Consider the following 27,212-nt stretch of genomic DNA (forward strand, 5'->3'; position numbering starts at 1 on the left):
AAGGGAAGTATGGCAGTTAGTTACTTTAATGAACATTTCCCAATGGGTAAGGAACAGTCTGTGAACTTATGAGTTTTGCTTTGTTTTGTTTTGTTTTTAATTTTTGAGACAGAGTCTCGCTCTGTCGCCCAGACTAGAGTGCAGTGGTGCAATCTCAGCTCACTGCAACCTCGACCTCTTGGGTTCAAGTGATTCTCCTGCCTCAGCCTCCCGAGTGCTGGGATTATAGGTGCCCATCACTACGCATGGCCTATTTTTGTACTTTTAGTAGAGACAGGGTTTCACCCTGTTGGCGAGGCTGGTCTCAAACTCCTGACGCCCGGTGATCTGCCCACCTCGGCCTCCCAAAGTGCTGGGATTACAGGCGGGAGCCACCATGATGGCCAACTTTTGAATTCTGAACCAGTTGATTGAGTACCAGAGCTCTTCAATACCTTGAAGAAAGATTCAGGGGAGAACCGTTGTGAACAGCTTGCCCCAGGGAAAGGACAAGGCTGAGAGAATTCCAGGGCCTCCTTGAGAAAACAGAATTGAGGAAATGCAAAGTGAAGAAATCCTAGCTGTCAGGAACAAGAGAAGAGTGATGGGAAACCTGCTACTGAGGTTTGCAGGTATTCCTCTGGAGTTTTCACTTATACCATTTTCTCATGCCCAGGAAGCTGCTCTTCACCAAACCACAAGCCTTCCTCTAACTCAGTCACAACTAAGCTTCTGTCTGGACACTGATGATGCTGTAACTGTTTTGTTGTGCTTCTGATTAGTTGCCCTCTCAACCATAAGCAGTCTATAAACAGGGCCTGGCTCCATCCTTGTTACTTCCCCATTGCACTGAATTCAGTATTTTTCCCTCAAGGTAGATAGTTGTGGGGCAGCATCCCTAAAAATGTCTAGTTATATAATGGCATCCAGTAAATGTTTTCTTAATTACTTACCTCCATTAACAAGCTTTATGCAAAAAAAAAAAAAAAAAAGGAATGCTGACTTTAGACGTTTCATCTCCACTTAAAGGAAGATTTCTGTTGCTTTTCAGAATAGATATGTTGGATATTTTGCACACGTGAAACATCTCTACAACTGGAATCTCCCTCCAAGACGGATACTCTTTATAAAAAGATTAATTATTTATTCGATTCGTGGTAAGTGCTTTATGTATAATTGAAGAATTGGGCAGGAGGGCCAATGTCCCCACTCTGGGAGGGTTTTGTTCATAGTTATATATACAGATGATCCTAACTCATACCTGTCTTTTTACATATCCTCACACAGGAACTCCTCCTTATTTATGCCGCTCCTCCTGCAATTGCCCATTGATTGCCAGCCCTTAGATGTTCTTCACTTTTTCTTTTCCATCACCAACTTGGGGGACTTCATCCCCTTCCCATCTCTCCTGTTCTCATTGCTCCTCTGGTCTCAACCCAGGTGGACTTTTCCGGGCAGAGGGAGCCTCTGATGAGGGAGGAGGAGGACCCATGTGCCCTCAAGCCTGCTTATTTCTCAGAACCACCTCTAGTTCAGAGCTTGCCTTGGTGGAGGTGTCTCCGTATCGTATCATTTTCTCACCTTCTTTTAGAGGCATATTTTTTCTCATCACCCTGGGCTCTCCCTTTCCCCTCTCTCCTCCATCTGTAACCCTCTCACTCCCAGCTTACACTCAGGGGAGGTGGGAAAGCTGGATGTGTCTGTGTGGAAGGGATGGGGCCTCACCACTCCCACTGCCAGAGAGGTAGCAGGGAGGCGATGCTTCGGAACCCCTAAAGCAAACCTCTTCTAGCAGCCAGCTTGTGGACCTGAGATGGTGCCAGTGCTGGGTGCTATAGGTGCCATGGGGCCAGGATGCTGGTGTCCACATAGACAGCCTAGTATTTTTAGCCTTCTGAGTTTAGTTCTACATTTCACTGATTTCTGGTAGACATCAATAGAAAAAAGTTCTGCACCTGGAATGGGAAAGAGGGAACTGAGGCAAGAAACTGTGATTTCTAATGACAAATGAATATCATGGTGTTAGTGAAAACAAAATTAAATGAAAACAAACAGCATATGAGATGAACAATCAAAGATAATTAATACACTAGTTTATTAAAATATTTGTTTTAATTCTCTACCTTTAGTTTTGTGAATATTTAAACTAAAATTAATGTAGAGTTGAGAGGAAAGCAATAAAAAAATTAATTGGCTGAGAAACCAAGTCTTTGAGGAAACGCTAAGGGAAGTGGGTCATTTGAATTGAAAAAAAGGAACAAAAGAGCCTTTGTCTGTAAATATATACTGAACACCACGGGAATTTTTGGATATAACTATCCTATATTTTTATAGAGATTGCATCAGGAACTGGCCTTAAAGTAGGGCCCAAGTAGTTAAACTCCAGTATTTATTATTAAGAATCATTATGATTAGAAGTCTGAAGAAAGCAACATATTAGCAAGAAAGGTTGCAAGTCACCTTTCCTGAATTTTTTTTCTTTTTCTTTTTTTTTTTTTTTTGGAGACAGAGTCTTGTTCTGTCACCCAGGCTGGAGTGCAGTAGTGTGATCTCAGCTCACTGCAGCCTCTGCCTCCTGGTTCAAGCAATTCTCCTGTCTCAGCCTCCCAAGTAGCTAGGATTACAGGCATGTGCCACCACGCCTGGCTAATTTTTGTATTTTTAGTAGAGATGGGGTTTCACCATCTTGGCCACGCTGGTTTAGAACTCCTGACCTCAAGTAATCCACACACCTCACCCTCCCAAAGTGCTAGGATTACAGTTGTGAGCCACTGTGCCCAGCCTAGCTTCCCTAAATATTTTTTCTGGAAAGATAAAGTGATGGGATTCTAAGTCTTGGAAGCTGAACTATATGTATTCTTTTCTCTTCTCTCGTCTTATAAAATCTGCTTTAGGAGACAGAAATGGGCTTGAAGGCTTGTCTTTCAAAGACAAAATCCATGCAAGACCAAATAAGTAACTATTGATACATTGTTAGCTTGCATAATTTTTTCTCTTTTTAATCCATGATGTTAATTGGTGAGACATATTGATCTTCATGCTAACCAACCTAACTTTTTAATTTCATTTTGTTGGAACAGGTGATGTATGTGATCTAAAAGTCCAAGTAGTAATGGAGAAAAAGGTTGTCTTTTCCAGTACTTCATTAGGAAATTGTTTGGTAAGAGAAAACATGTGAATTGAAAAAATCTGATGTTTGTTTTAAGGCTGAATGTCAAACCAGCAATGTTCACCTCCCTAAACTATCACTCACCATAAAGAGATTCCGTAACGCTTTCTGGTTACCATCCAACTTGGTGTCACTGGGTTTGGATGCAAACCAGAGATAAATTAACCTGTTTGTTCAAAACAGTTTTTTCAGGGTGCTTTCCAGAGTTTATTTCTGGTCAGTGTTGCTTTGCCTTTCACACTTCCACAAATGCTGAGCATGTTCCCAGGAATGTATTAAGGATTTTAATTTACATATCTGGTCATTTTTAGCCATATTCTCTTCTTCTCAGTCATTTGATCTTTTATTATATAGCACTGATTCTAAAAGTTTAGTGTGCATGAAAACCACTGAGGAGCTTGTAAAGATTTACATTCCTAGGTTGTACCCCCAAAGTATGATTTGGGAAATCTGGAATGCGGCCCAGGAATCTATAGACTTAGCAATGTCCCAAGTGATTCTAAGCCAGAGGTTCTGTGGGATGACCCTGTGAGAAACAATGCAAGGGTGAATGAACTGGGGAGGAACCTCTTTATCCAAAGCAAAAGGGACCTGGTAGTCAATGTTTTGCTACAATGAAGAAATGCCTAAAACTATGTACCTTTTCTGAAACAGTAAGAAAGCATCCTTCATGGTCTAATAACCATAAACTTTTAGAATTCCTACTCAGGCCTTTGTCTCAAATTCTCCTATTACTAACCCTATTCCCTGCCACCCCCTCCCCACTCCGCCCCCAGCTTTTTTGGCCTCTCCCAACTGAGGGCATTCACCCAGGCCTGACCCTTGGCTTTCTGTTCTTAGCAAATGCTTTATTCTCAAAGGATGACCCATTCCCCTTACTTCAGCTATTATTTGTTCATTTACTGAACAGCTATTTATGCGCATCCACTGAGTTGTAGATGCAGGAGCTACAACATGAACAGTTTCCACTCCAACTCAAATGCATTCACCAGTCTGAATTATCAAGGAGCTTTCTCTCTGCTTCTGCAAATGGCACCAGCATTCTTCCACTCACGCCTTGGGCTCTGATTCTCTTTGCCTCAGCCCCCTAAATCCAGTTAGTCATCCATCTCTGTTGATTATGCCTTTGACAGTTTTCTATGTTCTCCTTCCTTTCTGTTATCACTGCCACTAATTGTCCAGAATCTCCTTTGCTCATGTGTAGATTTCTGCAGTGGTCTCCTTACCCTTTCTTTCTCCTTCTATATTGCAATCTATAGAATCCTGAAATATGCCTCCTGAAATATTGCTCTCATTGTGAAAAATTGTAGCTAGAGCAGAAGACACACTGTGTGCCCGTGGTCAGAGCCAGTTAACACCTTTGGCTCAACATCTTTATCTGTAAAATGAATATCACATCCAAGTGTAATGGGAATTAAATTAGATAATATATATAAAGTTTCCTTGTAAACTATAAATCACTAAATAAGTGTTATATGTGATAATTATCAGGCCTCTTTCTCACATAGGAAATGCCCCACCATATTTTTCAACAACTTCACTCTTATTTCCTTGGCTCTTGAGCTCTGAAGATATAATAGCCCTAACGTAATACCTGAGCTTTTTTCCATCAGTAGCTTGACCAGCAGACTTCATTCCAAATAAACTGGGTCATCCCTTTTGGCTCTTGGAACACAACTCTAATTTAGTTAGTTAGTTAGTTAATTGGTTATTTCTTCCTTTCCTTTTTTTTTTTTTTTTTTTTCCTGAGCCAGGGTCTCATTCTGTCACCCAGGCTGTAGCGCAGTGGCATGATCATGGCTCACTGTAGCCTCAACCTCCTGAGCTCAAGCAATCCCCCAGTTTTTTTTTTTTTTTTTTTGTAGAGGCTGGGACTTGCTATGTTGCCCAGGCTGGTCTCAGACTCCTGGCCTCAAGCAGCCTGTCCATCTCAGCCTCGCAACATGCTGGGATTATAAACATGAGCCACACTGCCCGACATTGTTTGTTGTTGTTTTTCCAATTTTTTTTCTTTTTCTTTCTTTCTTTTTTTTTTTGAGACAGACTTTTGCTCTTGTTACCCAGGCTGGAGTGCACTGTCACAATCTCAGCTCACCACAACCTCTGCCTCCTGGGTTCAAGCGATTCTCCTGCCTCAGCCTCCCAAGTAGCTGGGATTACAGGCATGTGCTACCACACCTGGCTAATTTTGTATTATTAGTAGAGATGGGGTTTCTCCGTGTTGGTCAGGCTGGTCTCAAACTCCCGACCTCAGGTGATCTGCCCACCTCAGCCTCCCAAAGTGCTAGGATTACAGGCTTGAGCCACCATGCCTGGTCCATTTTTCTAATTTCTACTTTGTGTTATTGCTGGTCTTTTTCCCTCCGTTTGGACTAGATTCTATTTTCAGAGCTCTTCTTCCTTTATCTAAACTGCTTCATGCCCAATTCAATTTCTACCTCCTTAATGAAATTTTTGCATTCTGCACCTTCTGTTAATTAGCCACCAATAGTGCATAACAGCACACCCAGTCTTTGTCATACAGATTGAGTTATGTACCATTCTACTATTGCTTCTTAAATGTACAGCTCCCTGAAGGGGCCAACTGAGTCTGCACCTCCTTTTGTGTTTTTCACAGGGCCTAGCATAGACCTTTCTTATTGTGGGTGCCATTATTTCTATGAGAATGAGTCAGAGAACTAGTACAGCTTCAAAGTCATTCATTCCAAAACTTGAGCTATCTTTGGTCAATTTTTGCTCCAAAGATGAGCTATCTTTCCTCCATCCAGCAGCCTGCACTGGTCAAGTTCAAAGATCCCATTGACAAACACAAGAGTTCTGATAAAACATGATGAGCAGGGGGACCCAACTGTCCCCCTCCCTTGGGAGGAGCATGCAGGCCCAACCCCCAAGTGTTACAGACCCCCGTTGTTATTTTTTAAATTTAGAAAATAAAAAACCGGGGGGGAGGAGCCAAGATGGCCGAATAAGAACAGCTCTGGTCTACAGCTCCCAGCGTGAGTGACGCAGAAGATGGGTGATTTCTGCATTTCCATCTGAGGTACCGGGTTCATCTCACTATGGAGTGCCAGACAGTGGGCGCGGGTCAGTGGGTGCGTGCACCGTGCGTGAGCCGAGGCAGGGCAAGGCATTGCCTCACTTGGGAAGCGCAAGGGGTCAGGGAGTTCCCTTTCCCAGTCAAAGAAAGGGGTGACGGACGCACCTGGAAAATCGGGTCACTCCCACCCGAATATTGCGCTTTTTGGACCGGCTTAAAAAACTGCGCACCACGAGATTATATCCCGCACCTGGCTCAGAGGGTCCTACGCCCACGGAGTCTCGCTGATTGCTAGCACAGCAGTCTGAGATCAAACTGCAAGGTGGCAGCGAGGCTGGGGGAGGGGCGCCCGCCATTGCCCAGGCTTGCTTAGGTAAACAAAGCAGCCGAGAAGCTCCAACTGGGTGGAGCCCACCACAGCTCAAGGAGGCCTGCCTGCCTCTGTAGGCTCCACCTCTGGGGGCAGGGCACAGACAAACAAAAAGACAGCAGTAACCTCTGCAGACTTAAATGTCCCTGTCTGACAGCTTTGAAGAGAGCAGTGGTTCTCCCAGCATGCAGCTGGAGATCTGAGAACGGGCAGACTGCCTCCTCAAGTGGGTCCCTGAGGCACCCCCCAGCAGGGGCACACTGACACCTCACATGGCAGGGTATTCCAACAGACCTGCAGCTGAGGGTCCTGTCTGTTAGAAGGAAAACTAACAAACAGAAAGGACAGCCACACCAAAAACCCATCTGTACATCACCATCATCAAAGACCAAAAGTAGATAAAACCACAAAGATGGGGAAAAAACAGAACAGAAAAACTGGAAACTCTAAAACACAGAGCGCCTCTCCTCCTCCAAAGATCAAATTACTCTGAGCGACGGGAGGACATTCAAACCAAAGGCAAAGAAGTTGAAAACTTTGAAAAAAATTTAGAAGAATGTATAACTAGAATAAACAATACAGAGAAGTGCTTAAAGGAGCTGATGGAGCTGAAAACCAAGGCTTGAGAACTACGTGAAGAATGCAGAAGCCTCAGGAGCCGATGCAATCAACTGGAAGAAAGGGTATCAGCAATGGAAGATGAAATGAATGAAATGAAGCGAGAAGGGAAGTTTAGAGAAAAAAGAATAAAAAGAAATGAGCAAAGCCTCCAAGAAATATGGGACTATGTGAAAAGACCAAATCTACATCTGATTGGTGTACCTGAAAGTGATGGGGAGAATGGAACCAAGTTGGAAAACACTCTGCAGGATATTATCCAGGAGAACTTCCCCAATCTAGCAAGGCAGGCCAACGTTCAGATTCAGGAAATACAGAGAACGCCACACAGATACTCCTCGAGAAGAGCAACTCCAAGACACATAATTGTCAGATTCGCCAAAGTTGAAATGAAGGAAAAAATGTTAAGGGCAGCCAGAGAGAAAGGTCGGGTTACCCTCAAAGGGAAGCCCATCAGACTAACAGTGGATCTCTCGGCAGAAACCCTACAAGCCAGAAGAGAGTGGGGGCCAATATTCAACATTCTTAAAGAAAAGACTTTTCAACCCAGAATTTCATATCCAGCCAAACTAAGCTTCATAAGTGAAGGAGAAATAAAATACTTTCCAGACAAGCAAATGCTGAGAGATTTTGTCACCACCAGGCCTGCCCTAAAAGAGCTCCTGAAGGAAGCGCTAAACATGGAAAGGAGCAACCGGTACCAGCCGCTGCAAAATCATGCCAAAGTATAAAGACCATCGAGACTGGGAAGAAACTGCATCAACTAACGAGCAAAATCACCAGCTAACATCATAATGACAGGATCAAATTCACACATAACAATATTAACTTTAAATGTAAATGGACTAAATGCTCCAATTAAAAGACACAGACTGGCAAATTGGATAAAGAGTCAAGACCCATCAGTGTGCTGTATTCAGGAAACCCATCTCACGTGCAGAGACACACATAGGCTCAAAATAAAGGGATGGAGGAAGATCTACCAAGCAAATGGAAAACAAAAAAAGGCAGGGGTTGCAATCCTAGTCTCTGATAAAACAGACTTTAAACCAACAAAGATCAAAAGAGACAAAGAAGGCCATTACATAATGGTAAAGGGATCAATTCAACAAGAAGAGCTAACTATCCTAAATATATATGCACCCAATACAGGAGCACCCAGATTCATAAAGCAAGTCCTGAGTGACTTACAAAGAGACTTAGACTCCCACACATTAATAATGGGAGACTTTAACACCCCACTCTCAACATTAGACAGATCAACGAGACAGAAAGTCAACAAGGATACCCAGGAATTGAACTCAGCTCTGCACCAAGCGGACCTAATAGACATCTACAGAACTCTCCACCCCAAATCAACAGAATATACATTTTTTTCAGCACCACACCACACCTATTCCAAAATTGGCCACATACTTGGAAGTAAAGCTCTCTTCAGCAAATGTAAAAGAACAGAAATTATAACAAACTCTCTCTCAGACCACAGTGCAATCAAACTAGAACTCAGGATTAAGAAACTCACTCAAAACCGCTCAACTACATGGAAACTGAACAACCTGCTCCTGAATGACTACTGGGTACAAAACGAAATGAAGGCAGAAATAAAGATGTTCTTTGAAACCAACGAGAACAAAGACACAACATACCAGAATCTCTGGGACGCATTCAAAGCAGCGTGTAGAGGGAAATTTATAGCACTAAATGCCCACAAGAGAAAGCAGGAAAGATTCAAAATTGACACCCTAACATCACAATTAAAAGAACTAGAAAAGCAAGAGCAAACACATTGAAAAGCTAGCAGAAGGCAAGAAATAACTAAAATCAGAGCAGAAGTGAAGGAAATAGAGACACAAAAAAACCCTTCAAAAAATTAATGAATCCAGGAGCTGGTTTTTTGAAAGGATCAACAAAATTGATAGACCGCTAGCAAGACTAATAAAGAAAAAAAGAGAGAAGAATCAAATAGACACAATAAAAAATGATAAAGGGGATATCACCACCGATCCCACAGAAATACAAACTACCATCAGAGAATACTACAAACACCTCTACTCAAATAAACTAGAAAATCTAGAAGAAATGGATAAATTCCTCGACACATACACTCTCCCAAGTCTAAACCAGGAAGAGGTTGAATCTCTGAATAGACCAAAAACAGGAGCTGAAATTGTGGCAATAATCAATAGTTTACCAACCAAAAAGAGTCCAGGACCAGATGGATTCACAGCCAAATTCTACCAGAGGTACAAGGAGGAACTGGTACCATTCCTTCTGAAACTATTCCAATCAATAGAAAAAGAGGGAATCCTCCCTAACTCATTTTATGAGGCCAGCATCATTCTGATACCAAAGCCTGGCAGAGACAAAACCAAAAAAGAGAATTTTAGACCAATATCCTTGATGAACATTGATGCAAAAATCCTCAATAAAATTCTGGCAAACCGAATCCAGCAGCACATCAAAAAGCTTATCCACCATGATCAAGTGGGCTTCATCCCTGGGATGCAAGGCTGGTTCAATATACGCAAATCAATAAATGTAATCCAGTATATAAACAGAGCCAAAGACAAAAACCACATGATTATCTCAATAGATGCAGAAAAAGCCTTTGACAAAATTCAACAACCCTTCATGCTAAAAACTCTCAATAAATTAGGTATTGATGGGACGTATTTCAAAATAATAAGAGCTATCTATGACAAACCCACAGCCAATATCTTACTGAATGGGCAAAAACTGGAAGCATTCCCTTTGAAAACTGGCACAAGACAGGGATGCCCTCTCTCACCACTCCTATTCAACATAGTGTTGGAAGTTCTGGCCAGGGCAATTAGGCAGCAGAAGGAAATAAAGGGTATTCAATTAGGAAAAGAGGAAGTCAAATTGTCCCTGTTTGCAGACGACATGATTGTGTATCTGGAAAACCCCATTGTCTCAGCCCAAAATCTCCTCAAGCTGATAAGCAACTTCAGCAAAGTCTCAGGATACAAAATCAATGTACAAAAGTCACAAGCATTCTTATACACCAACAACAGACAAACAGAGAGCCAAATCATGAGTGAACTCCCATTCACAATTGCTTCAAAGAGAATAAAATACCTAGGAATCCAACTTACAAGGGATGTGAAGGACCTCTTCAAGGAGAACTACAAACCACTGCTCAAGGAAATAAAAGAGGATACAAACAAATGGAAGAACATTCCATGCTCATGGGTAGGAAGAATCAATATCGTGAAAATGGCCATACTGCCCAAGGTAATTTACAGATTCAATGCCATCCCCATAAAGCTACCAATGCCTTTCTTCACAGAATTGGAAAAAAACTACTTTAAAGTTCATATGGAACCAAAAAAGAGCCTGCATCGCCAAGTCAATCCTAGGCCAAAAGAACAAAGCTGGAGGCATCACACTACCTGACTTCAAACTATACTACAAGGCTACAGTAACCAAAACAGCATGGTACTGGTACCAAAACAGAGATATAGATCAATGGAACAGAACAGAGCCCTCAGAAATAACGCCGGATATCTACAACTATCTGATCTTTGACAAACCTGAGAAAAACAAGCAATGGGGAAAGGATTTCCTATTTAATAAATGGTGCTGGGAAAACTGGCTAGCCCTATGTAGAAAGCTGAAACTGGATCCCTTCCTTACACCTTATACAAAAATCAAGATGGATTAAAGACTTAAACGTTAGACCTAAAACCATAAAAACCCTTGAAGAAATCCTAGGCATTTCCATTCAGGACATAGGCATGGGCAAGGACTTCATGTCCAAAACACCAAAAGCAATGGCAACAAAAGACAAAATGGACAAATGGGATCTAATTAAACTCAAGAGCTTCTGCACAGCAAAAGAAACTACCATCAGAGTGAACAGGCAACCTACAAAATGGGAGAAAATTTTCGCAACCTACTCATCTGAGAAAGGGCTAATATCCAGAATCTACAATGAACTCAAACAAATTTACAAGAAAAAAACAAACAACCCCATCAAAAAGTGGGCAAAGGACATGAACAGACACTTCTCAAAAGAAGACATTTATGCAGCCAAAAAACACATGAAAAAATGCTCATCATCACTGGCCATCAGAGAAACACAAATCAAAACCACAATGAGATACCATGTCACACCAGTTAGAATGGCAATCATTAAAAAGTCAGGAAACAACAGGTGCTGGAGAGGATGTGGAGAAATAGGAACACTTTTACACTGTTGGTGGGACTGTAAACTAGTTCAACCATTGTGGAAGTCAGTGTGGCGATGCCTCAGGGATCTAGAACTAGAAATACATTTGACCCAGCCATCCCATTATTGAGTATATAACCAAAGCACTATAAATCATGCTGCTATAAAGACACATGCACACGTATGTTTATTGCGGCATTATTCACAATAGCAAAGACTTGGAACCAACCCAAATGTCCAACAATGATAGACTGGATTAAGAAAATGTGGCACATGTACACCATGGAATACTATGCAGCCATAAAAAATGATGAGTTCATGTCCTTTGTAGGGACATGGATGAAATTGGAAATCATCATTCTCAGTAAACTATCGCAAGAACAAAAAACCAAACACCGCATATTCTCACTCATGGGTGGGAATTGAACAATGAGATCACATGGACACAGGAAGGGGAATATCACACTCTGGGGACTGTGGTGGGGTGGGGGGAGGGGGGAGGGATAGCATTGGGAGATATACCTAATGCTAGATGACGAGTTAGTGTGTGCAGCGCACCAGCATGGCACATGTATACATATGTAACTAACCTGCACAATGTGCACATGTACCCTAAAACTTAAAGTCTAATAAATAAATAAAAAAAAAGAAAATAAAAAACCATGATAAGTTATGCATTGCTTTTTGATTGTCAATGCTAGCTTTAAAATTGAGCTTCTTAATGTATTCTCAAAAAAGGCCCTAACACATGAATATCAAATGACACACATTAAATAATAATATTTAATTGATTAAAGTCGAATGGAAAGTTCAATACTGTTTAAAAGTGCGGCACTTTTGAAAAGTGCCTCATGGCCAGGCACGGTGGCTCATGCCTGTAATCCCAGCACTTTGGGAGGCCAGGGCGGATGGATCACGAGGTCAAGAGATCGAGACCATCCTGGCCAACATGGTGAAACCCCGTCTCTACTAAAAATACAAAAATTAGCTGGGCGTGGTGGCACATGCCTGTAGTCCCAGCTATTTGGGAGGCTGAGGCTGGAGAATCAGCTGAACCTGGGAGGCAGAAGTTGCAGTGAGCCGAGATCATGCCACTGTACTCCAGCCTGGTGACAGAGTGAGAATCTGTCTCAAAAAAAAAAAAAAAAGAAAAGTGCTTCATGATAACCCTCAAACATGTTGGCCTTTAAAAGACATAAACAACAGGCCGGGTGCAGTGGCTCATGCCTGTAATCCAGCACTTTGGGAGGCCCAGGCGGGCAGATCACTTGAAGCCAGGAGTTTGAGACCAGCCTGGCTAATATAGTGAAACCCCATGTCTACTAAAAATTCAAAAATTAGCTGGGTGTGATGGCAGGTGCCTATAGTCCCAGCTACTTGGGAGGCTGAGGCACAAGAATCACTTGAACCTGGGAGGCAGAGGTTGCTGTGAGCTGAGATCATGCCACTGCACTTCAGCCTGGGGGACAGTGAGACTGTGTCTCAAAAAACAAAAAACAAATGAAAACACACACACACATAAACAATAGTATTGCAACTAGAAAAGATTATTAATAATTATTTATGCATGTAGTGATTGGGCTGTGAGACCAAAAGTACTTGATAAATACAGGAAGTCATGATAAGTGAAAAGGAACTTCATTGTTATTATTATCTAGGTTTATAGTTCTCAATTCCATGTGTTCATTCATAGATATTGCATGACATTGAAACAGACAAAGTATTAATTGATGTATTCGACGGTCCACCTCTGTATGATGATGTGAAAGTGCAGTTTTTCTCTTTGGTGAGTAATCACAAAATAGCCTCTGCCATTGTTCTTGTCTGGTCTAATGATTTTATTTAAGATTTGCTTTACTACAATTCCCAACAAGGGAGGGGGAGGGGGAGGAAAAGAATAAATCAGATCTATAACTAATTTTTTTAAAAGAGCATATGTAATTTAAATAATTTTTGTTCATTTGTTTTTTTCTAAATTGTAAATTTTCTAAATTTTTCTAAATTTACATGTATTCTCAAATACAAAAAATACAAAATAAACACAAAAAAGTAAAACCCAAGATGCTAAAAAAAAAAAAACCCAAAGGTATGTTTTACTGCATAGCAATGATTACATTTTGTTTTGCATCTTTTTTAAAAAATTAAGAAATTGAGACAGGGTCCCACTCTGTCACCCACGCTGGAGTGCAGTGGCGTGATCATAGCTAACTGTAGCTTCAACCTCCTGAGCTCAAGCAATCCTCCCACCTCAGTCTCCTGAGTAGCTGGGAGCACTGATTGGAAAGAGAGTTAGGTTTGGGTGACTCAGTTGTGTGAAACAGAGAAGGCAGCACAATACAACACATGAAATAACCAAAGCAGTTTTTTATTAATTCCAGAGAGAAGAGGGCAGCACACTTCACAGGGCCAACTGGAAGGGGGAGCCATCCAGGAGACCTGTGCTTGACTGATGGTTGGGAGCAATAGCGAGAGAGAGGGAGGGACCTGAGAGTGGAAGCCTTTATTGGGATGTAAGGTGTTACCTGAGCAGGTTTCCTGCGGGGAAGTCTAATTTGGTTTAACGCAAGCAGCCATGAGTCTCTGCTGTGACTGAGAGGTGGTCACTGATATATCCACATGGTCCCTGTGGAGTATGGGGGTCTGTGGGGTGAGTCAAGTAGGTTATATATAGCTGTCCCATAGTGAAGTTGTCATCAGGAGAAGGTTGTATAAGGTAGATATCAGGATCAGTCACATGGAGAAACTGGGAGGAGGTGAACTGGAAACTGCTGAGGGTGACTGAACCCCACTTCTGATATCAGAAAATCCAATTTATAATTAAAAGGGATGCTGAGGCAACAAAAAAATTATAAGAATTCACTACAATGTAGTTGGGTATATATAGGCATAGGTCCTTAGTAGCGTCTGTTTGGCACTATCTAAACCAGATTCAAATAGCAGCATTTAAATTAAATACCTATCATGGGAAAAACACTATTCCTTGAAAATTTTGATAGAAACAGCAAGAGAATGCAATAGCATTTTCTTAAAGCCTCCTCCTTTGTGTCTTGAGTGTATTGTTACAGATTGCAGAGTGCTACCTATTTAATGGTTATAATTGTTTGATAAATATATAAAGGAATAAAGAAAGGAACTTTAATTTCTTTGGAATGATTAGTTCTTGGTGTCAGTTTTACTTTGACTTTTTTTTCTTTTTAGAATCTTCCTAAATACTATGACAATTGTCCATTTTTCTTCTGGTTCAACACATCTTTTATTCAAAATAACAGGTATGAATATAATAGAAACCCATAGAAACAGCCTAATCTTCAATGTCTATATATAAGGTGTAATGGCAAGTCTTTTGCTGGTTGTCATAAACTTAATTTATAGAAAGCAAAATCCTTGAGCCACCATTATTCCTTGCCTTACTCCTCTTACTTTGGTTATTTTAAAAATACCTTTGTTCTTGAGACCCACTGTTGCAGTATCCTCAGGGTCCATGCCATAGGACTGTGTTATGAGTTCAAAAGTATTATCATCAGATCTTAAGTTTGGTAGTAAATTCCTCCCAGAGAAGTTCAATATGAGGCTGCTGAGCACCTTCAATATATCAGGTCCCTGTCAGTAGGTGCTGATTTACCAATGACGAACCACCATCAACCTTTTGTGCTAAAGTAAGGCAGGACCTAGGGAGGCTTCAGCTAGATTAAAAGCTGACGGACACACTTATATCTGGGAGAAGTTACAAGACACAGTATTAAGGAATACAGCTAAGAAATATCATTAAGTAATAGTCTATTTAAATAGCCATTCAAATGTGGCTTTCTAATAACTGAATTGGGAAACCTTTCTGAAAAATTATTAATTGGATTTGGAGATTATTGTTCCAAAAAAACCTTCTACCTTATTTGGAAACTCATTTCTCAATCTAGAAGTTCTCCACTATAAGTAGCATTTGTTTTGTGATGGTGAAAAATTGAGATTTTTTTTATATCAACCATAATGTTCAATACAAAAGGACAAAATATTTTTTAAATGATTTAGGTCAGAGTTGAAGAAGTGGCTATGATTATATGTGGCATGAATTTGAAAGTTATTTTTACATCTAGTCCTAATCTTTTCTTCAAATGTGAGCTGGATCGAATAACTCCTTAAGTCCAGCAAGGCAACAGGAAATTAAACCTCTGGTCTACACACTTGCAATGCAAAACATTTAATGGATTTTGATAGAGTCAACCTTGGATTCGATGGAAATTTTTTATAAGTTTTTTTTTTTTTGGATGCATACAAACAATAAGCTTTTTCTTCTAACATGAGCAAAGTCCCTCAAAAAGTGAGACCTAGGTGTAGCTTCATTTGATGCTGCTCCTCAAAAGTGGTTCTTGCTAAAGGATACCGTTTTTTTTTTCCTTTAAAACACTGTGTTCATTTTGGAGAAGTGATAAGCTAGATCACTTTTATTCTTACTTTTATATAAATTTCTAAAGATTTCTGTAACATTTAAATTTACATACTACTTGGTAAAGCTGTTTTTGTTAGCTATGAGATTGTTGTTTAGCCAAAAATGCTAACTTCTGTCATTTAGAACACTAGGCATAAATGGGTCAACCAATTTATGCCTGGTGTTCCATTATTGGAACGCTAAGCATATGGGAGTTATATCCTACTGCTCAAGGTCATTTCCAAGGTCTGATTGTAAAAATTCAAAAAATTGCAACCTCACACATAAATTAAAAGAGATATAGTATTTTATTACTGGGTTTTCATTCATGTCTATCCTGATATTTGTCGCATAGAGAAATTTAGATATTTTATTAAACTTGGATGTCATTAATTCCATATAAAGCAATGCTAAGAGAGTCAGCATGTGTTACTGATGTGTTGCTGAAGATTAAAGTATTTTTAAGTCTCACTAAAAAGGTGGAAGGAACCAACTGAGACACAAAAAAGGGGCTGGAGTTCTATTCATGGTGAGGTTCTTTTTTTGTTTCTTCCAGCTCTAACGTGGGTACCCAACTGTGTGGCTTTTCGGTGAGCCCCAGTATAAAATGTAATATATTTTTTTCTGTTCTTAGGCTTTATCTACCCAAAAATGAATTGGATAATCCACATAAACAAAAAGCATGGAAAATTTATCCACCAGAATTTGCCGTGGAGACACTTTTTGGCGAGAAATGACTTCCAATGACGTTGTAGCTGGATCCGATTAAGTATAGCTACCCCTTCCCCTTCTGGGAAAGAATTATGTTCTTTCCAACCCCTGCCACATGTTCATATGTCCTAAGTCTTCCTTGATGATGCATCTATATTTATATATGTTTATATATGTTCTTCATAAATCTATTAAATATATATAGATAAAATGTCAGTGTTTTTCTTCTTTTTTGAAGGCACATACTCCACAGTTTCCATCTTGTATTTACATAAATTTGGAACACAGTATGCAGGAACATCAGGCATCATTTTGAAGAACTTTGAAATAGAGCTTTCATAGCAAAAACTTGAGATATTTAGAATTTGTGATTCCCCAACCCCCACTTACTTACATATTTTTGGTCAAGTATTTATTCCCTGCTTTGGTTCACATTTGTAATTTCAGATTTATTAGAAAGCTAATTTATATATTTTTCTTCCCCTTCATTTACAAACTGTCTGTTAACAGACTGGCAACCAAGACTCAGTTTTAAATCCAGAAGAGAGAAGTGTTTCACACAAGCAGTCCCCCAACTCCCAACACACAGTCTCTCATTCCGAGCACTAAATAGGTAGCTTACTTGACAAGCTTCCTTTAATCACACACAGACATGGGGGTTGGGGTAAGAAGATGGTGGTAAATATGAAGATAAGTAATCTTTGGTAACTTCTGCTTTTGTATAAATTTGTAAGTGAAGTCAAAAGAAATGTTCTTAGAGTAATCTAGGTGTATTATTTTGAAATACACTACTCCTGCTCACAACCAACTTCACCTAAGCTTGGGGGGACTCTGAAGGGAGGTTATCTTTTCATTATAAACACTGGTTAGCCTTATGTCTACAGGAAATCATTATTATTTCCTCTTTGGTGCTGGGTTCTACTTTTTTTAACAAATTTTTTATTTGTATTTTTTATTTTTTGAGACAGCATCTCACTCTGGTTGTCGAGACTGGAGTGCAGTGGTGTGATCTTGGTTCACTGCAGCCTCAACCTCCCAGGCTCAGTTGATTCTCCCACCTCAGCCTCCCGAGTAGCTGGGACTATAGGCGCATGCCAGCACACCCGGCTAATTTTTTGTATTTTTAGTAGAGATGAGGTTTTGCCGTTGTTGCCCAGGCTGAGCTCAAATTCCTGAACTCAAGCAATCTGCCTGCCTCAGTCTCCCAAAGTGCTAGTATTAAGGCATGAGCCACCATGCCCAGTCTGTGGGTGTTACTTCATTCAAAATACCTTTATTGCCACTGTATCTTCTGGCCATGATTGTCCTTGAAAACCTTCTATCTTGGCTTTATTGAAATTATTCTTATTTGAATGATTTTCCTTTTATTGGCAAGGCCCTCAACAATCTAGACCAAGATGAGTTCATCAGGAAATGAAAGGTAACAACTAATAAGACAAGTGTCACTGCTAAAACACAATATACTCATTCCTGAAAAACCTGGCACTCTACAGAAAGGACTAAAAAAAGAAGCAGTTCATGAAAATACAGAGTTTGAGAGTCCAGGGCCAACCTGTCCGGCATAGCAACTTTCTAACCAACACACTAACCGCTGGGACCACCCACATCAGCAGCTGAATGTTGGGAGTTTGCCATAGAGCTTTTTAATTTTTGACTGGAAATAGAAAAATACTTGCTATAGGGGCTGTGGGTACCAGAGTGGCACAGACGAGAGCAGAGCCCTGAGCCATGGTGGGCATGGAAGGCAGCAACCTGCCAGGAGCCAAGAGCCCCACTAGGCTGGTGAGCCGCCTCGCTGCAGGTGATTTTTTCTCCTCTAAATATTCCAAAAAAGGTTCCAACTGCCCGTGCAGCAGCCCAGCTAAGGCCTTTTTCCTTTACTCCCCCTGATCTGACTCCCCCTTTGAGGAAAAGATCATAGAACTTGCTTTCAAATTCCTTTCATGTTAATATTATGCCCTGCCATTAATGACAGAAACATGTGTAGGCACAACATAGGTTACACTGTTTCCTTTAAAATTCACACAGCCATAATCTACAGAGGGCAGATTACGTCCTGGGTTTAGGTGAATAGGGAGGAAAATACTTAGCTGGCTCAGGGAAGAATAAGATCTGTCTTTTTAATACTAGAAACACAGGAAGGAAGGAAACCCCCTTTTTTATTTTAAGAATTTCCCTTTTTGAAATAAGGAGATTACCATTAAGGTTTCTCTTCCCCAGACCTCCAAGACCCACCAAAATTTCTGGAAATTATGAGTTGTCACACTATTCTGCTTTTGCTTATTCAAAGAAAACTCATTTAAGGCCTCTTTGGGTATTGCTTTCTTAGAATGCAAAATGAATGATTCTTTGAAGAACTCAAGAAACTTAGATCAGAATGATACTCATGTCTTAAAATTTTAGCTTTAATTTTAAATGTAGGGGTATGTGTGCAAGTTTGTTACATCAGTATATTGCACCGCGGTAGAGAGCGTAGTACCCAATAGGTAGTTTTTCAACCCGCACCCCCCCATCCCCCTCTAGTAGTCCACAGTGTCTATTGTTCCCAAGCTTATGTCCAAAGATACCTGTTGTTTAGCTCTCATAAGTGAGAATATGTGGTATTTGGTTTTCTGGTCCTGCATTAATTTGCTTAGGATAATGGCCTCCAGCTCCATCTATATTGCTGCAAAAGACCTGATTTCACTCATATTTATGGCTGTGTAGAATTCCATCGTGTATATGTACCACATTTTCTTTATCCAGTCCACCACTGATGGGCACCTAGGTTGATTCCGTATCTTTACTATTGTGAATAGCACAGCAATGAACATATCAGTGTGTGTGTCTTTTGGTAGAATGGTCTTTTTTCCATTGGGTATATATCCAATAATGGGGTTGCTGGGTCAAATGGTAGCTCATTTTAAGTTCTTTGAGAAATCTCCAGACTGCTTTCCACAGTGGCTGAACTAATTTACACTCCCACCAACAATGTATAAAGGTTCCCTTTTCTCTGCAGCCTTGCCAGCATCTGTTGTTTTTGACTTTTTATTAATCTCCATTCTGACTAGTGTGAGAGGGTATCTCACTGTGGTTTTGATTTGCACTTCTCTGACAATCCGTGATGTGAAGCATTTTTTCAGATGCTCCTTGGTCACTTGTATGTCTTCTTTTGAGAAGTATGTGTCATGTTCTTTCCACATTTTTAATGGGGTTATTTGGTTTCTGCGTGTGGATTAGTGTGAGTTCCTTATAGATTCTGGTCTAAGGTCTAAGACCTTTGTTGGATGCATAGTTTGCAAATGTTTCCTCCTGTTCTGTGGGTTATCTGTTTGCTCTGTCGATCATTTCTCTTGCTGTGCCAAAGCGCTTTAGCTTTATTAGGTCCCACTTGTCAATCTTTGTTGTTATTGCAATTGCTTTTGGGGACTTAGTTAAAAATTCTTTCCCAAGGCCAATGTCAAGAAGGGTATTTCTGAGGTTTTCTTCTAGGATTTTTATCACTTGAGGTCTTAAATTTAAATCTTTAATCTATCTCCAGTTAATTTTTGTATATGATGAAAGGTATGGGTCGAGTATCATTATTCTGCATATTGCTAGCCAGTTACCCCAACACCATTTATTGAATAGGGAGTCCTTTCCCCATTGCTTGTTTTTGTCAGCTTGCAGTATCAGCTGGTTGTAAGTGTAAGGCTTTATTCTGGGTTTTCTGTTCTATTCCGTTGGTCTATATGTCTGCTTTTGTACCAGTACCATGCTGTTTTGGATACTATAGCCTTATAGTTTGAAGCCTCTGGCTTTGCCCTTTTGCTTAGATTTGCTCAGGCTGTTGAGGCCATCTTTTGGTTTCATATGACTTTTAGAATACTTTTTTCTAATTCTGTGAAGAATGACATTGGTAGTTTGATAGAAATAGCACTGAATCTGTCAGTTGCTTTGAGCAGTGTGGCCATTTGAATGATACTGATTCTTCCAATCCATGAGCATGGAATGTTTTTCCATTTAATTGTGTTATCTCTGATTTCCTTCTACAGTGTTTTGTACTTCTTGTAGAGATCTTTCACATCCTTTGTTAGCTGTATTCCTAGTTATTTCATTTTCCTTGTTTCTACCGTAAATGGGATTCTGTTCTTGATTTAACTTTCAGCCTGGACATTATTGGTGTATAGAAATACCATTGATTTTGATACATTGATTTTTTTATCCTGAAACTTTGCTAAAGTTGTTTATCAGTTCTAGTAGCCTTTTGGCAGAGTCTCTGGTTTTCTGGATATAGAATCATATCACCAGCAAAGAGAGATAGTTTGACTTCTTCTTTTCCTATTTGGATGCCTATTCTTTCTTTCTCCTGCCTGAGTTCTCTAGGTAGGACTTCCAGTGCTATGTTGAATAGGAGTGGTGAGAGTCGGCATCATTGTCTTGCTCCATTTCTCATGGGGATTGGTTCCAAGTTTTGCCCATTCAGTAGGTTGGTAGCTGTGAGTTTGTCATAGATGGCTCTTATTATTTTGAGGTATGTTCCCTTGATGTCTAGTCTGTTGAGGTTTTTAATGTGAAGGGATGTTGGATTTTATCAAAAGCTGTTTCTGCATCTATTGAGATGATGATATGGTTTTTGCTTTTAGTTCTGTTTATGTGGTGAATAGCATTTATTGATTTGCGTATATTGAACCAGCCTTGCATCCCTGTACTGAAGCCTTCTTGATTGTGGTGTGTTAACTTATCGATGTGCTGCTGGATTCTGTTTCCTAGTATTTGGTTAAGAATTTTTGTGTCTACATTAATCAGAGTAATTGGCCTGAAGTTTTCTTTTTGTGTGTTTCTCTGCCGGATTTTGGTATTAGGCTGATGCTGGCTTCATAGACTGAGTTAGGGAGGAACCCCTCATCCTCAGTTCTTTGGAACAGTTTCAATAGAACTAGTACCAGTTCTTTGTACATCTGGTAGAATTCAGCTGTGGCTTCATCTGGTCCAGGGCTTTTCCTTGTTGGTAGATTTTATATTAATGATTTGATTTTGGAACTCGGTATTTTTCTATTTAAGGTTTCAATCTCTTTCTAGTTCAATCTTGGGAGATTGTATGTTTCCAGGAATTTCTCCATTTCCTCTAGATTATCTAATTTGTGTGCATAGAGTTGTTTGTAGTATTCTCTGAGGATCTTTTGTATTTCTGTGGGATTGTTTGTAATGTCATCTTTGTCATTTATGATTGTACTTATTTGGCTCTTCTCTTTTTTTCTTTGTTTAGCTATCAGGCTATCCATCTTGTTTATTTTTTGAAAAACTAATTATTGGTTTCATTGATGTTTTGTGTGGATTTTTGCATCTAGTCTAAAAAAACAGCACTTCAAAAAGCACTTCATTCAGTGCTTCTCTAATTTTAGTTATTTCTCTTCTGCCAGCTTTGGAGTTAGTTTATCCTTTTTTTCTAGTTCCCTTAAGTGCAAAGTAGGAATGTTAATTTGAGATATTTCTAACTTCTTGATGAAGGCATTTCGTGCTATAAACTTTCCTCTTAACACTGCTTTAGCTGCATCCCAGAGATTCTGGTATGTTGTGTCCCTATTTTCATTAATTGCAAAGAATTTTTTTATTTCTGCCTTAATTTAGATTTTCACCCAGGAGTTATTCAGGAGCAAATTATGTAATTTCCATGTATTTATGTAGTTTTGAGAGATCTTCTTGATACTGATTTCTATTTTTGTCTCACTGTGGTCAGAGTGTGTGCTTGGTATGATTTCAAACTTTTTGAATTTATTGAGGCTTGCTTTATGGCCAAGCATGTGGTTGATCTTAGAATATGTTCTGTGTGCACATGAGAATGTATCTTCTGTGTTTGTTGGGCAAAGCGTTCTGTAGATGTCTATCAGGTCCAATTGGTCAAGTGTCAAGTGCAAGTACAGAGTTTGTTAGTTTTCTGCCTCAATGATCAGTCTATTGCTGTCAGCGGGTTGTTGAGGTCTCCTGCTGTTATTGTGTGTCTACATCTTTTTGTAGGCCAAGAACAACTTGTTTTATGAATTTGGGTGCTCCAATGTTGAGTGTGTACATATTTAGGCTAAGTCTTCTGGTTGAATTGTGCCCTTTAACATTCTATAAGGAATGCTCTTCTTTGTCCTTAATTTTTGTTGGTTAAACAAAAATTTATTTGACCAGGTGCAGTGGCTCATGCCTGTAATCCCAGCACTTTGGGAGGCCGAGGCGGGTGGATCACGAGGTCCACCTCGTGAGTTATAAAATCATAACTTTCAAACAATGGGTCGATAGTTTAGGTTTTGAATCTTAAAGTTCCAGTTGTCTTCTGAAGCTCAATAGTCGACACTATTGTACAAAAATTCTTTCTCTTAAATTAGTGCACACAAAGTTGCCTGAAATGGGAAAAAAAATAAATTCCTCATTAGCCTTTCCACTCTGCAGTGTCTCGGTTTAACAGAAATTCTTTTGGTGATTTCCTCTCCCCTTTCAATAAAAACTAGAAGCCTCCCCAGAGCCCTGGCTAACCACCAGCTGTGTTCCCAGAAGAAGAAAATCTGCTGGTGAGAAGGGGAGGGAATAAGACAGAAAAAAAATTAGCAAAATATATTGGTCTTCCCATAGAATAACAAACTCTGTGCCTTCTTACCTGTGTGCAATGAGGAATGAATCCATAGACAAGGAGTCGATCATTGCAAAACAAGGACGGCACCTGGGCTGGGGCCTGCAGGGCCTCGGGCGCATCTGGATTGAGTTGCTGCCATTTGACGGAGACAGAGTGGCAACTCGGAGAACATAGCCTGGTCATTTGGTCTTCTGTCTATTTATAAAAGAGGAATTATTTCCCTTTCAATGCTCCATCCAGAAAATAGTTACTTCACACTTAAAATAAAGTATACGTTCTATCCTTCGGGAATTTTATAACTCTATGGTATTTTCTCTCCCTCCTGCTACAGGGTACTTTCCCAAAAAGATTTTAAACAGAATTTTATTTTATTTTACTTTATTTATTTATTCTATTTTGAGATGGAGTCTTGCTCTGTCACCTAGGCTGTAGTGCACTGGCGCAATCTTGGCTCACTGCAACCTCCCCCCACCCCCAGGTTCAAGTGATTTTCCTGTCTCAGCCTCCCAAGCAGCTGGTACTAAAGGCATGTGCCACCACACCTGGCTAATTTTTGTATTTCTAGTAGAGATGGGGTTTCACCATGTTGCCCAGGCTGGTCTTGAACTCCTGACCTCAGGTGATCCACCCGCCTCAGCCTCCCAACGTGCTGGGGTTATAGGCATGAGCCACCACACCCAGCTAGAATTTTAAATAATAGCATGATCATATCCTTTACATTTACAAAGCATCCTGAAATTACGCCTTTAGCTAATAATTAATATGCAGCCTTGGTATGAGTAGATTCCAGTACTTGATATTTCTCCAAAGAAGATACACAAAAGCCAGCAAGTGCATGCAAAGATGCTTGATGTCACTAGTCATTAGGGAAGTGTAAATCAGAACCACAGCAAGATCCCATTTCACACCCAGTGGGATGGCTGTTATTAAAAAACAAGTGGTGGCTGGGCAGAGTGGCTCATGCCTGTAATCCCAGCACTTTGGGAGGCCAAAGCAGGCAGATTGCTTGAGCTTGGGATTCAAGACCAGCCTGGGTCCATGGCGAAATGCTGTCTCTACAAAAAATTAGCTGGGTGTGGTGGTGTGGGCCTGTAGTCCCACCTACTTGGAGGGCTGAGGCAGGAGGATGGCTTGAGACCCGGATGTCAGGGCTGCAGTGAGCCAAGATTGCGCCACTCCATTCCAGCCTGGGCGACAAAGTGATACGCTGTCTCAAAAAACACCAACAGCAAACAAAAACCAAACAGACAAATAAAAAACAATAGGAAAAAAAGTGGTGGCATACAACTGTAGTTCCAGCTACTCTGGAGGTTGAGGTGGGAGGATTGCTTGGGCTCAGGAAGTCGAGGCTGTGGTGAGCTATGACTGCACCACTGCACTCTAGCTTAGATGACCGAGTGACACTGTGTCTCAAAAACCAAAACAAACCAAAGAAAAGCTGACTGATTTCAATCAATATGGAAAAAACCGGAATGATGAGTGTTGGTGAGGATGTGGAAAAACTGGAATCCTGGTGCACTGGTGGTGGGAATGTAAAATGATGCAGCTGCTATGGAAGACAGCATGGCAATTCCCAAAAAAAACTAAACATAGAATGAGCATATGATCCAGCAATCCCACGCTGCGCATATATCCAGAATTGAAAGCAGACTCAAACAGACGCTTGTATACCAATGCTCATAGCAGCATTACTCACAATAGCCAAAGGACAGAAACAACCCAAGTGTCCACCGAGATAGATGAATGGATAAGCAAAATGTGGTCCATCCATGCAATGGAATATTATTCAGCTTTAAAAAGAAGGGAAATTCTGACACATGCTTCAACATAGATGGATGTTAAAAAATCATGCTAAGTGAAATAAGCCAGACATAAAGGGACAATGTCCTATGACTCCACTTATATGAGATACTCAGAACAGGCAAAGTCATAGAGACGGAACGTAGAGTCGTGGTAGCAGGCGCTGGGTGTAGGAGGGAATGTGGAGTTACTGTTTAATGGATACATAGTTTCTGTTTGGGCTGATGAAATAGTTTGAAGATGGTGATGGTTGCACAGAATTGTGAATGTAGCTAACAGCACTAAATTGTACACTTAAAAAAGGTTAAAATGGTAAATTTTATAATAAAGAAAATTAATTTCAGCAAAACATATTTAATAATTCACTTTTAAAAAATCAGTCCATGATTTTTAAGGCAGAAATCAAACTATGAGCTGGGAGAATGACCAGATGATGAACTCCTGTGTTCCCGCTGGTGCAGTCCTGAGGCAGGGCTCACACCTGTGGCAGCGCTTGCCTCTTTACAGCTCCCCTCTCACTCAAGGAAACACAGATATTCCTATTCCTTAGCCTTGGAAGAATGTGAGATTTCCACATGTAAACATAAAACCAGATGTTTAAAAAACATATCTGTTTTCTCCAACTATGCTTGGATTTTGCATTAAAATATTCAAATACTCTGGCACCACACTGGGACAAAATCCTTAGGATGTAACGATTTGCTGTAGAACTGATCGCATTTCACGTTTTAATTTTGAAGACATTGGAGAAATATTTTTGAAGTACCTGTTAACAGTGTTGAGAAAGCTCACAACTCAACAGGAGAGACATGAAGTGGGGAAGAATGTACTCATGTGTAGCTGAGGTTAAACAGAGAAAGTGATAATGGGAGGAAACATCTGAAAGTTTGGCTAATTTAAGCTCCCATCTATCAGAGGACTAACTTATCCTTCAAATAGAAAAAAGTTGAAATTCTTGACTTTCAATTCCTGAGGGAGGGAGTAGATGACTCTAAAAACAACCCTATAAAGTATCAGAATGCTGACAAAGATATCAACTTAATTTCCATAAATAACAATATTACCTGAATTTGATCCCAAAGGCCTAGAGCTGGCAAAGAGTGAATAAAGTCTACCTCTTAAAATCTGATACACATCAACATAGCAAAAGGCATAAAGAAGCAACTCTCACTCTAGCAAAGAGCATCTCTGACATTTAAATGACAAGTGCCCTATTACTTTTCTCTCTACAATAATTCTACAACTATCAAGAACTCCTTGCTTAGAGGAGTTCCTCCTGAAATATTAAAGAAAACATCAATTATTTTTCAGAAAAAGAGCTTATGAAAACAATTTCCAAGATGTTTTTCAACCTATGGATAAAGACTGGATTTATCTTTACCCTGCATATTAATTGGTGATGATCATAACATTGACTAGAAGATCCCTAACATGGGTTATTGGTAGTTACAGCTTCCGCCCGTTAGCAAGGCAGGCTGCAGTCTTCCTGTGCTCCTTCAGGGCGGCTCTCAGAGGACCAGGACTCACGCCAAGGAGGAGGCCTGATGGTCTCTACCCCTGGAAAGCTCACTTTAATAGAGTTTATAATTGCAAACACATGCTTGGAAGATGAGGGAGAAACAGAAAGATCCCAAAAACTCCACAGAAAAGCAGAACGGATCCCAGCCCCTCCAGGCATGGGCGGTGCTAACTGGCACAGTCTCTTCTTGGAGCAGGCTCCCCCGCTGCACACCCAGACTCTCCATCATATGCCTTCCTTTTTTCAAAATTTTGTTTATTTTTAAAGATGGGATCTTGCTCAGTCACTCAGGCTGGAGTGCAGTGGCCTGACCACGGCTCACTACAACCTCCTGGGCTGAAGCGATCCTCCTTCTTTGGCCTCCCAAAGTGAATACCATATATTATGATATGAGAACATTATAGTCACAAGATGTCAAATACATTCTGGGAGACCTGAAGTCTTGGGTTAGCAATAGCTCTGATCAGACTTTACCCATAGGTAATATCTTTTGTGAAGACTGTTTTCTTGTGGACCATATTCCTAGGGAAATACGTACGTATTTAGGAGGAAACATTTACCAACTCACATAGGAGGATAACCCGATAATGAACCCCAGGCTTCTGTACATACAGTTTGGCCATACATAGAGTTAGCATTGTTAACTGTTCAATAATCACCTCTTCATTGCCTATTCCCATCCTGCAAGTGGATATCTTAGATGTCAAGAGCAATAATTTAACCCTTCGATCTATATTAATCTTGAATGTGCCCCTAGCCCCAGCAAACATTAAATTTTCAAAACACCATGGCCATTTGTCACCCTCAGAGGTGATAC

General features: G+C 40.3%; 1 protein-coding gene and 1 long non-coding RNA gene across 2 annotated transcripts in view; one reads left to right on the plus strand and one right to left on the minus strand.

The window, feature by feature from the left end:
• Window positions 1-16,646, plus strand: part of LOC129523572 (phosphatidylinositol 3,4,5-trisphosphate 3-phosphatase TPTE2-like) — an 80,071-nt gene extending 63,425 nt beyond the window's left edge. The window contains 6 exon segments of the mRNA XM_055364155.2: window positions 1,031-1,136; window positions 3,060-3,139; window positions 13,059-13,151; window positions 14,564-14,634; window positions 16,423-16,517; window positions 16,520-16,646. Coding sequence (XP_055220130.2) covers window positions 1,031-1,136; window positions 3,060-3,139; window positions 13,059-13,151; window positions 14,564-14,634; window positions 16,423-16,517; window positions 16,520-16,557 — 483 coding nt within the window. The 3' untranslated portion in view covers window positions 16,558-16,646.
• A 2,327-nt stretch (window positions 16,647-18,973) lies between these two features.
• Window positions 18,974-25,573, minus strand: LOC134757227 (uncharacterized). Its single transcript, XR_010130916.1, has 3 exons — window positions 25,483-25,573; window positions 23,101-23,267; window positions 18,974-22,846 (listed from the first exon to the last, which is right to left on the minus strand). It is a non-coding gene; the product is annotated as an uncharacterized lncRNA (long non-coding RNA).
• Window positions 25,574-27,212: the final 1,639 nt, after the last annotated feature.

Source organism: Gorilla gorilla, chromosome 16 (genome assembly GCF_029281585.2).
Source record: "Gorilla gorilla gorilla isolate KB3781 chromosome 16, NHGRI_mGorGor1-v2.1_pri, whole genome shotgun sequence".
NCBI classification, from domain to species: Eukaryota; Metazoa; Chordata; class Mammalia; order Primates; family Hominidae; genus Gorilla; species Gorilla gorilla.